Source organism: Castanea sativa, chromosome 5, assembly GCF_040712315.1.
Source record: "Castanea sativa cultivar Marrone di Chiusa Pesio chromosome 5, ASM4071231v1".
Classification (NCBI taxonomy): domain Eukaryota; kingdom Viridiplantae; phylum Streptophyta; class Magnoliopsida; order Fagales; family Fagaceae; genus Castanea; species Castanea sativa.
Genome location: NC_134017.1, coordinates 18,112,177 through 18,124,708, shown reverse-complemented (window position 1 = coordinate 18,124,708; position 12,532 = coordinate 18,112,177). Strand labels below are relative to the sequence as shown.

The window sequence follows — 12,532 nt, the reverse complement described above, 5'->3', positions numbered from 1 at the left end:
GAGATGTTGGTTGTAAGAAACTAGTTTTTTTTTTTTTTTTTCAGAATAACAATTCAGAAAATCAGGAACAATTACTCACAGCTGCTAGTGCTTCAAATTTAGCAATGAAACTTGTTTGATGGACATCTACACCATCTTCTCCATAGAAAAATTGAATAATGGAACCATCAGCATCACGGACAGTATGATCATAACATATTTTTAGGCACTCAAGATTTTTTATTAGGCATCTTTGGAGGTATCCACTGCGAGATGTCTTCACTGCTGTATCAACCAACCTGTGCCACAGAGAGACCATAGTAGAAAAGTTAACTTTATGATAATTATAAATAGTCCATGCCTTCCATATAGATAAGAATAAATACTTAAGACTTTATATGTATGTTTAGATTAGCTTATTTTGACCACCGCACACCCTTGGTGTGATGGTCACTCCACAAGTACAATTGCTTGTAGGGTGTAGAGGGTAAAGGTCATGATTCAAGCCTCCAGAAAAGAGTTTCACACACATATACACTTAGATTAGACTAGAGTAGAATTTTATCTTGCATCAAAAATAGATTAGCTTATTTTCATCATCTTATGTTGTTTATATTGTCTATTGTGTAAAATCAAAGTTTTACTTTGAAAATATGTTAAAAGGCTGTATGTTCCCTTTCAGGATGAAGGTGAGCTCAACAAGACAGGCCTTCTTAAAACTGGTCACAAGACTTCAATCCAAAAAGTATATGCGAGTGTGTGTGTGTCAAAGAAAGCAATGTCAATACATAGACACTAGCCCACCCACACACAGCATGCATGCATCCACACATACACTAGCATTAGAGCACTGCAATCCAAAACATTGATGTCTATCATTCCTACATTATATGTTTCTCGCTTTTAAACTTACTTAACCTAAAGCCTCTAGATTGTAAAGCATCCCAGATTAGTGTCAATTTCATATCTAGGAAGCACAGACACAGAAAAAAAGGCCACCCCATCTGTGTCAAATATATAATACTTTATTAAAATTAATAATAATAAAAAGAGGCATTTTTGACAACCTAGCACAATCTGAGACATTGATAAGGCTAGGTTCTCAATGATTAATATCTCCCTCTCTCTCTCTCTCTCTCTCTCTCTCTATATATATATATATATATAGTCACTCTCACACTTGGGCGACACTCATCAGTCAGGTACAATGATCATTTCTATCATCAACAGACATTTTGATCTCTGTCATTTTCACTCTATTTTATTTTCTTAACAATGTAGAGAACTCTCTCCGTCTCAATTAAGAATATTTCACTCATTTAGCCTTTTTTCCTCCTTTTTTTTCAATTGTAATTCAGTATGGTATACAGTCAATAGCGTAATACTATTTTTTGGGGTTGAATGTCTGTCAAACAACTAAGGGTGTATTTAGATACCGTTTATTTTGCTGAAATTGAAAAATTATTGCTTAAAATACTGTAGATAAAGGTAGAAGTTAGTTAAAATAGTACAATGGACTCATAAATAGTGTCAAAAAGTGCAGTGAGGCCCATGAATAGTAGCAAAAATAAGCTGAATAATGAAATAATTTTAATTTTTCATCATCATCCATACGCACACTAAAAGTTAAAAGTTGTTAATTTAATAATTTATTTCGTAGGTTATTGATATATATTTTTAAATTATTACACTAATCATTATCACTCAGTTATTATAATAGGAGAGCACATAGTTTAAACCTAAAATCAACATAAAAAAACTTCTAAAAAACATATGAAATATACTTTGAAATATCAATTAATTGTCATGTCTCCACCATGTTGTGTCCTAATTTTGAAGTTAGCCACATCACTTGTCTCGTGTCACCTATACTTCTTGACACTTCTTCGCTCTACGTTTTTTTTGGTCACTAGAACTATATCTTCTACAAAAAGCATACCTATAGAAAACTTACTTGTTGTATCTCTACTTTTTTCTTGCACTAGTTAAAGTTGATCCTTGATACGAATAAGAATAATCTAAATAAACCATTTTGGTCATTCACTACTTGCCTTAAGGAATTTTGGCATTCCATAAAAAATAAAAAATAGTTATAGTGCTTCACATCAGCAGAAGATATCAACATCCCTTTTTACAAGATCAAAATTGCCCCCCAAAGAGTCTTTCATTAATCACTCATTTAAAAAATAAAATTGGCATCTCACCTGAACCTTCTTCCCAACCAAAGCCTGACTCAAAGACCATTGCACCTGATTTATTTACCAGCAACCACCACCACCCTATAAATATTACTGCAAACATCCCATTATATAGTGCTCCAATAGTAGTACAAACCATTGCCCCCCAAGATTTTTGGCTACGATATCTGCTGCCACTATTTCATTCCCCCCCCCCCCCCCCTCTCACTCTCTCTCTCTCCAAATTTCAAGTTTCAACACAAGACATGGAAGAAACATGTCTTACAACAAGATCACAAAATATCAAGCAAGTAGTCATCTCCATTTCTGGATACATGAATCAATCAGAAGTATAAATGTAATTAATTAAAATAACTACTGAATAAATCACTATTGATACAAAGAATTCCACCTAATGAAGAGCTCAAAGATATATAGTGCAATCCAAGTGCATGAAATCAGGTACAAGCAGCATGAAGCTTTTGACTAACAAAACTGAAATCACATTACTTCTTATGACAAGTTATTATATTTGCACCATTTATCAATTCACCATTTTAAATAAAAGTTAAAAAAAAATATTAATAAAAAAAACCACTTCCTACTAGAAAGAAAGATTCATGGATGAGGCAAAAATTTCACTTACCCTTCACGACCAGCCATGCAATGGAAGTAATATTCTTGAGGATGCAATCCAGTAAGAAACCGATCAATAATAAAGCCTCCAGCTCGAGCTGCACAATCCCATGGAGGAAAGCAGGGTAAAGTCTTTCCAGAAACCATTCGAGGGACTCGTTTTCCTTCTAACTCTTGTTGGCCTAAATGAGAAGATATTTGTTGGAAATTAACCTGTTCAAAGCATAATGCAGTCAATAAAGAGAGCTAAGCCTATATGTACTGTTTCTAAGAAGTAAAAAATTGCTGATAAATTATGATACTAGAGAAGTTCAGGTTAAGCATGTTTTACAAGGAACACGTGGGATTCAATACAGCAGAACCGTCTCCTAAATATATAGACGGTACAAATCAGATCACTTTTACGTCAAAAGTAGCATAAACAAAGTTCGAACCTCTAATTTCATAAAATAATAGTTCTAAATGAGTTCACTAGGGCATAGAATTTTATACAAAATCTACAAAATAGACACACTAGATGCAACTTAAGCTGACCATTTCATTGTGATGACTCATAAAAATCATAGGTTGTCTAATTAGAGAAACAACTACGAACAGCAGTTCCAGTACCTCTATGCGATTGGGTAATCATAAAACTCACGCTCAGAGGCAATCATAAACTATGCAATATAATTATCTTGGGTAACCATTTGATCATATTTCTTAGTCCTATACATAATCTTTGATCAGCATACCAGTACCTCTGTATGATGAGATGACTAAGCTCTTTAAGCAATCCAGTGATACCTCGAACAAATGAGGAATATCCTATGAGGAATGTTGGCAGCTATTGCAGTGTTTCCAATAACATTGGTGGTTGTGGGGATTGGAACAAATGTATTTCACAATAGAGGTGGAAAAACATAATTGTAGGTGGATGTGCTAGTGATGGAACTATCAGTAGCAGCATAATATACTAACATCCAAATATTTTGCAGTCTTTTTTCCAGACTAGTGTGTCACAAAGAAAAGGTATACAGCTAAAGCTAAAATCATGTCTCCTTACCACATTTATTCACTTATATTTTTTTTAGATAAAATTAAAAATTATAAACTGAACTTTCTGATGAGTGAAAAGAATGAAAAAACTAGAGTTTGAAATTAAAGGAAAAAGAAATTAGAAATTAAATTAGGAGCAAAGAGATACAGTGCAACGCAAATGAATAAGTTCAGGTAAAGTGCCAAATAAACAATAGATTCAGGCATATGAAAATTTCCACCATTCACAATTGACCAACAATCCCCAGTATTGCCATATAAAAACACCAACATTATAGCAAAAAAAAAAAAAAAAACAAATCTTAGCCTATTCAGATCAGAGGGCCAAAGCGGAGTGCATTACTTGTTTTTTTGATAGGTAATCAGAGAAATATTATTAATGAAAATAGGAAGGATAAATACAAGTTGTTCATGGTGATGAACAACAAGAAAAGGATAAAACAAACAACAAAACACGAGGGAAATCAGGAAACTAATATAAGAGAAAACAGAAACTCAGAGAGAGGAACGATTAGCAAAACCCCAACAATGAGACCACTCAAAAAGACTACACTGGCATAAAACTTTTAACTCTTCCAACATCTTCTCAATATCCTCAAAGGAACGATGATTTCATTCCAAACAAGCAATCCACATCAAGCAACTTGGAATCAAATTCCAAATATTCGAAGTATGATTCTCAAGTCATGGATGCCAACAAAATAACAATCCCGCCACCGATTTTGGCATAATCTAATGAATACCGAAAGCTTGAAGCATAAAAGTCCATAAGATATATGTAACAGGACAATGAAGAAGGAAGTGGTCCACCAACTCCCCATCGCATCAACACATACAACATCGATTTGCCAAAAAGCAACCCCTAAGCATGAGCTTATCCAAAATAAGAATGAGCAACAGTCCACAAAAAGAAAGCCACTCGCTTAAGAACCTTTGATTTCTAAACACCCTTCCAAGGAAACAAAGAATTTTGAGCACCCCGAATCGCACGGTAAAAAGACAATGTGTCAAACTAACCATCTCCTTTGAGACGCTAACAAAGAGTATCACTTCTTTCACCCCAAAGAATACGAGATTGAATAAACTCTCAAGGAGAGAATAAGATGCAGCTAGCTCACAGCCTTGAAATTCTCTATAAAACCTTAAATCCCAAACTCTAACAGTACCCCCCTCTGGAAGCCACAAAATCTCAGAAATACAAGCATCCCTATCAGCTGAACACATGTAGAGCTCAAGATAGAGAAATTTAAGGGTATTATCACCAATCCACCCAGCACGCCTAAAGTGGATACGAGTACCTTCACCCGCTACAAAAGACAAATGCTTAGAAAAGCTCTCCCACCCTTCATGAGTGCTTCGCCAAAGACCATATCCATGAGCCCTCCTACATACTTTAGTACCCCACCCCCCTTGACCCTCACCATATTTTGTGGAAATAACTCTCTGCCTAAGATGGGTAACTTCATGACCATATCTCCACTACCATTTTCCTATAGGCAGTTGTACTTAAGAATGGTGACCGAAGAACTGTATTGGGTGATGTGGAGTCTTCTAGGATATCAAAGGAGGATGTTGTTTGGCTTGAAAGACCTTTCAATGTGGATGAGGTGTATGGGGTGAGCAAGGGCTTTAATGGTGACAAGGCTCCAAGCCTGAATGGTTTTTCTATGGCCTTTCAAACTTGTTGGGGTATCTTGAGACCAGATATTATGGATTTATTTCATAATTTTAATACTCAAGCAGTGTTTTAAAAAGATTCTTAATGCCTCTTTTCTTGCCCTCATTCCCAAAAAGGTCGACACTATGGACGTGAGGGATTTTTGACCCATTAGTTTATTTGGTTGTGTCAAGTGTGTAGAAGATTATTTCTAGGGTGTTGGCTAATCATCTTCAAAGGGTGGTGCATGGTATTATTTGAGACTCTCAAAATGCTTTTGTGAAAGGAAGACAGATTTTGGATTTTGTTTTAATTGCATCTAAGTGTTTAGATAGTAAACTAAATACAGAGGTACCGGGTGTGTTGTGCAAGTTGGACGTAGAGAAAGCATATGATCATGTGAGTTGGGACTTTCTCATGAATATGTTCTAGAGGTGTGGGCTCTCAAGAAATGAAGGAAATGGATTATGCTTTAAATCTCAACTATCAAATACGTCATTTTGATTAATGGCACCCCAATTGGTTTTTTTGGGAGTTCTAGGGGGATTCGTCAAAGGGATCCTCTCTCCCCATTGCTATTTGATATTGTTATGGAAGCTTTGAGCCATATGTAGGATGTGGCTGCCACAATTGGTCAAATTTTGAGTCTCTCCATAGGCACCTTGGCTAGTACCTTGACAATGGTGTCTCATCTCTTGTTTGTGGATGATTGATGCAGGGAATGATGGGCTATTAGTGTATGGTTTAGAAACAATGAAAGGGCTAAGTTTCTTAGAACACATTGATAGGTGTATAAATACCTCTGAAAGAACACAGTTCCAAATAACACACAACGCCTAACAATATATTCACATACAAAAACTGATTTACAAAGAGCTTACATTTCACTACTTATACTAGTTGTTTGGCAATGGCAGCCTCTAGATGGTTAACAAGTGTCTAAATCCTATCAGCTAATGCTTAAGAAATCATCTAACTAACAAATTAGTTACATGAGGATTAGGATATAGCTACTTGAAATGCCCTGCATCAATGCCACTCTTATGTTCTGCAATGCAAACTCTAGCCAGATAGCAATTTTGACTTTCATTCCAAGTTTGAAGCAGTGACTGAATTGAAGACTAATTTGGGGAAGCCAGAGTTGGTTCCAGTTGGAGATGTGCATAGTAGGGAGGATTTGGTGGAGATGATGGGCTGAAGACAGTCAACATTTCCGTAGAAATATTTGGTCCTCCCTTGGGTGCTAAATTCAAGGAGAAGACAATAAAAAATCCTATTCTAGAAAAGTTGGAGTGAAGATTAGCAAGATGGAAGAGATTGTATTTATGTTAGGGGGGGAGGGGGGGTAAGGTAACTTTTTTTTTTATGATAGGTAACAGAAAAAATTTATTAGGAAAAAAAAATCCTAGTACACAGGCGGTGTACTAAGGGAGAAGTATAATCAATACAAACTACAGTGTTGAAATAAATTTAAGAGAGAAACAATGCAGGGAAAGAAAGAAAGCACTCTTATTAAAAGTACTCTTTTCAATTTACCTACTTATTTTCTCTCTCCTTCCTATTCTGATGGAGGTGGATATATATATATATATATATATATATATATATATATATATATAAGTTTTGATAAGTCATAGTATTGACAATTTTTACACACACACACACACATATATATATATATAAGTCATAGGATTGAGAAGTTATGAAGAGAATTTCTCTTTGGAATGGTATTAATGATGAACCTAAATTCCACCTGGTGAAATGGTCCCAAATTTGGGAACCAGTGCAGTGTGGGGGGCTAGAAATTAGGTTTTTGAGAAGATTTAATCAAGCCTTGTAAGGAAAATAGTTATGGAGATAAGGGACTGAGAGAGATGTTCTTTGGAGGAGGGTCATAAAGGAAACATATGGGAGTGATTGGGGGGCTAGTGCACCAAAGTGTTTGGAAATCCTTCAGAAGAGAATGGTTAACCTTTTCCAAATTTCTAGAGAATGGTTGACCTTTTCCAAATTTCTTTGGTATGATGTGAGAGTGATGGTACTAAAGTGAAGTTCTAGCAGGATGTGTGATTTGGATATTGCCAACTCAAAGAAGCTTTTCTGGAATTATAAAGAATTAGTCAGGATAAGGAGTCTTCTGTTGCGGAGGTTTGCATTTCTCTAATGTGACACTGCTGGGATGATCAGTTCTCTCACCCAATGCCTGATATGGAGTTGGAATCATTGGCCTTGTTTATGGACATGATATATTCCATGCCAATGCGGGGTGTTGGTTTTGATAAAATATGTTGGAAGCCAGCTAACTGTGGAGGTTTTGAGATTTGAGGATATTATCACTTTTTATCCCCTTGTAATGCCATGTTGTTTGGTTTCCTTGGAAATTGGTGTGGCAATCAAAGGCTCCTCCTAGCGTAGCGTTCTTTTCGTAGACCACTGCTTTTGGCAAGATATTATCTATTGATAACTTGCAGAAAAAAGGGCATTATTGTTATAGATTGGTGCTATCTATACAAAAGGAGTGGGGAATTTGTGGATCATTTTCTTCATTACCCTTCAATGGGCTCTGGCACAAAGGGTCATTGACTTGTTAGATTCATGGCAAGGAAATTTCAACCAACATCACAATATAGCTTTTTGGAGGATTGTGCCACATTGCATAATGTAGTGCCTTTGGCAAGAACGGAATGCTAGATGTTTTGAAGGATGTGAACTATCTATTCTCAAGATTAAGTCTTTGTTCTTTTATACTATTCACGTGTTTCTCGTACTAATTTGATTGACCATTGTAATTTGAGATCCTCATTGAATTGCCCCCATAGTACATTACCAGTGTACTTTGATTTGCTTTTTTTTTTTTCAAATAGAATTTTCATTAATTACCACCAAAAAAAAAAACTATGCCTTGAAAGGATTTTACAACAACTTGCATGTGTGTGTTCGTGTGTATATTTATAAAATTTTATTGTTACAAGTGGGGGAGGGGGATTTGAATCTTGGTTCTCCTTATAAAGGAGACCAGGCATTGCTTTTTTTTTTTTTTGATAAATAGGAGACCAGGCATTGCTATTGAACCACAAGAATCCTGGATAAATAAGATTAATAACTTCAAATGGTCCATGAGAAATTTTATAGATAATTTTACTCAGATAACATCCACAGCCATATAGAAACTATAATAAAGTTATACTCATTACACTATTGCTTTCTCCTAAAACATAGAACTCCAAAAAAATGCTTAATTAAACATGGAACTTCTACACTTAATGCCATATAAGATTATCGCCTTGCCAGTAAGAATTTCAATTAAAGCATTGTAGTAAAAAGGATACTATAGCTATCCTGAGAATGAAAGGAGCTTACCGAAGCACCCTTAGCCCCTGATGTAGTCATGAGAGAAATACAGTTCTTTCCAGAGGGTTTCAATAACCCTCTGGACAACAGCTCTTTGAAAAAGTCCTTGCTTACTTCTTCATTCAATTTACTTATCATCTTCCGATCCAAGTCTGTTAAGGCAGATTCTCCGTTACTGCGTATTTTTTTTTCAATATTCAGTTGCAGAACATCTGCATCTGCACGTAACATAGGTCAAGACATAAGGTATCCATCACAACAAGCAAGTTAAACAAAATGATACAAAATAGAAACATAAGTAAACACAGAGATTTCTCAAGCAACTCTCTGTGGTTGAACATGCGGCCAATCTTTAGTCATCCAAGAATTAATATTTGGCCTAATACTGATTATTCCTAGTTATCAACCACATTAATCAAGCTAGTAACCCATTGGCAGAGGAAACAAGAAGTTTTGATATAGAGCTTTCCGAATGAACAATAGAATACCTATTTTAACACTACCCTTGTCATTAACAAACTTAAGATGAACTTCTTCTCCAACTTTCGCACAATCTTGAAGTTTTTCTTCCCTCTCATTGTCTTTCTCTTTCATTAACAAAAGATCATCTACTCCACATGTGAACCCATGCACCTGAATCATACAGATTATATAATGCAAGTTTAATCATCTGTCAAAACAAACTTGCCACAGAAATTGAGAAAATTCAATGGGGAGTTAATTTGCAAATGAGGATCAAAGCTGGCTGACCTGCAAGAAAGAAGTAAATAAGCGACTTAACGCAGAAAGCAGGACACCTGCAGTATTTGAGCCATAGAGTTCGTGCACTGTATGAACCAAACCATATTCAGCAAACTGAGCCTTGTCAATCACGCCACGCACCAAATCATTCTTATGTATCAACAACTTATCTTCATCAGGCTCCTTCCTCGTCGGTGCATCTTTGTCTGCCTTTTTCCCTTGACTTGTTTTCTTTATATCTAGCTCCTTTTCCTTTGATGCATCTTTATCAGACTTTTCTTCTTTGTTCAATTTCTTTTCAATTCTATTACTCTTAAAAAAATCATGTGGAAGTTTCGCGTCTTTTTCAACATTAAATGGTGGGCGACCCTTTGTAATATGATTCAGCAAGGCACTGATTACCTAGAAATGCAAAATTAAACAAAACGATGTTTAGACTCATCTACAATATGTCACCAACTCTTGTTTGAAATCGTGAACAGATTTGTCATATTCAATTCGAAGGTCTAGGAACATCAAACATAATCATTCTTCAAACAAAATCAGCAGAAAGAAAAATCAATTGTTAAACTTTGAACTAGTCTTTACATTCTGTTTGAAACAAAGAATTCTTTAGAAGATTTAACTAATGCTAACCTGTTTCCCTGTCCAAAGAGGCACTGGTTTACATATTGCAGGCAGAAGGGGCTGCATCTCACAGTCAGAGTTTAATATGCAAACTTTCTGGCCAAATTTTCCATTAAAAGAAACTGGACTTGCAGTTGAGAGGCCGGCACAATAAAGAAGTTGGTTGAACTCATCAGCACTAAAAAAGGTATCCTTCTTTGTAAGAAGTACAGCACTTACTACATGATCCTGAAAAATTTTAGAAAATAAGGGATGAATTTCGGACACATTATAATTATTTTATTCAAAAATTTACACGCACTCAGTGGGTTTAATGACTTTACCCTTCACCTTTCTCATTGAGAGAGAGAGAGAGGGGGGGGGGGGGGGGGTGGGTGAGGTGCCATTCAAGCTAGAGCTCATTAGCAAAAGTTATTATATTATAAAACAAACAATAAAAAAGGCATCCGATTACTGGAGACTATATTATTCGGAATAATATACTGATACCTGAATCAAGGCTCTGATGGGTTCACCACTTGTGGGCTTGACATATTGATTATTTGCATTTACAATGTTGTACGCTTCAGCACGAGAAATTTCATCTTGTGGGAAATGAACATTCATTTCATCACCATCAAAATCAGCATTATATGTACTGGAATAAAAATTTAAAAAAAAAAAAAAAAAACTATTAATCACCACATGCTTGGAGGAAAAACACAATAGTTAACCATAATAAGAAAAAAAAAATTAACATATGGACATACATAAATATGTCCACATGGTAAATCAACCTGCAATTGCCTAGTACCTGCAGTTTGCGTAGTGCATACGAAGTGTTTTCTCCCCCTTTAACACTCGAACTACATGTGCCATTATACTAGGCTTGTGGAGAGTTGGCTACAATGAAAAAAACAATTAGGAGAACCTTCCCAACAAATTAATAACAAGTAAAAAATCCAGAAGAATTCCAGAAATAAATATATAATAAAACCTAAGTCTACTTAATTAAAAATAATAGTAAGCTGCTTCACATTACCATCATTATATCGAGCACACAAAGTAATTCATATATTTGCATTCGTATTAACAATAATAATTTTCACTGTACAATAATATTAGTCTTACTTTGGCAGGCCCCACGCACACACCAAAAAAAAAACAAACTTTTCTCCTACTGTTTCCACTGTACTTTCAGCAAAAAACCAATCAGCAAAGTGCATCCAAACACAATTCTTGACAAGATCTGGAGCAGCAGAAAATGCGTGCTTCAGAGGTTTGTCCCAACAGATGTCATTCCAAAAATGAAAACAACTACCTTCACCAACCCCAAAGAAGACATAAATTAAGAAAAATCCCATCACTTTTGAATGGAATGCCTTCTAAAATTCAAGCAATAAGAAAATAAGAACCCAAATGCAGCTGCTTCTTTGGGGCCTTAAACAGAATCCCAGATCACATGGATTTTCTATAATGGCCATTAGGAGGATAATTATTGAGAGATGGGCTGGGGTACAGTTTACACAAACCTAGAATTCCAACAACCCCCTTACCATATTCCTACTTCAATACACAACTCCAAGGAATCTCATTGACTGTCTTTTTCAAGGGTGTGCCCACGGCATTACTCCTACAACAAAGAAAATTGCAGGTCTATTTCCACTCTATCTAGGATAGTTCTAATTTTTAATCAAAGGAGGCCAAGTTTCATCTGCCTCTGTCAAGAGGGCTGCAAAAAATAAGGCTGAAATTATTTGCACATTGGAAAACCAACCTAGGGAGTCCAGCTTCAACGAAAAATGGTTTCCTGTTAAGGGGTCAAATGATGGCAATTTGACCCCTACACTCCCCACCCAGTTTTTCCCCACTCTGAAAAGGTGGAGTGGGGTCAAGGTAAAACCTTTGCCCCTGATCACTGGGGGTCAGGGCAAGGATTATTTTGGTTGTTCTACCCTGAGTGAATTTACTAAAATGTCATCATTTTTAAATAATAACAAAATCGCCAATAGGGTTTGTGTTATTATATTGTATACATTGAGACTTTGTATGATTCTCTTATGAAAATTTTCAATTTATGTTAGCGTTTAAGATCTGATTTATATTATAAAGTATTATTGCTTCGTAAAGATGATTTGTGTTATTTCCGGAATATTTTTGAGCTTCCATTAAACTATTATCGCATTTTTCTCTATGAATTTTGTTTTAGATTTTGCTTGGACTTTCGGACTTTCCTTTGTATATTCCATGTGTACTAGGGTTGCGCCCCTCTTGCAGTTTTTTCAATGAATTTTATTACTTAGGAAAAATAATATTTAATTTGAGTTATTGAATATCAATTTTGGAA

The 12,532-nt window shown here is 35.5% G+C and overlaps 1 protein-coding gene across 1 annotated transcript in view; it reads right to left on the bottom strand.

The window, feature by feature from the left end:
* The window catches only part of LOC142636028 (DNA-directed RNA polymerase I subunit 1), a 31,354-nt gene that overhangs the window by 7,306 nt on the left and 11,516 nt on the right, over positions 1-12,532 (bottom strand). Inside the window, exons 10-17 of the mRNA XM_075810091.1 lie at positions 11,000-11,088; positions 10,696-10,843; positions 10,216-10,434; positions 9,589-9,981; positions 9,327-9,471; positions 8,848-9,056; positions 2,803-3,005; positions 80-278 (exon numbers count right to left, since the gene is read on the bottom strand). Coding sequence (XP_075666206.1) covers positions 80-278; positions 2,803-3,005; positions 8,848-9,056; positions 9,327-9,471; positions 9,589-9,981; positions 10,216-10,434; positions 10,696-10,843; positions 11,000-11,088 — 1,605 coding nt within the window. The remainder of the gene's footprint in view (positions 1-79; positions 279-2,802; positions 3,006-8,847; positions 9,057-9,326; positions 9,472-9,588; positions 9,982-10,215; positions 10,435-10,695; positions 10,844-10,999; positions 11,089-12,532) is intronic.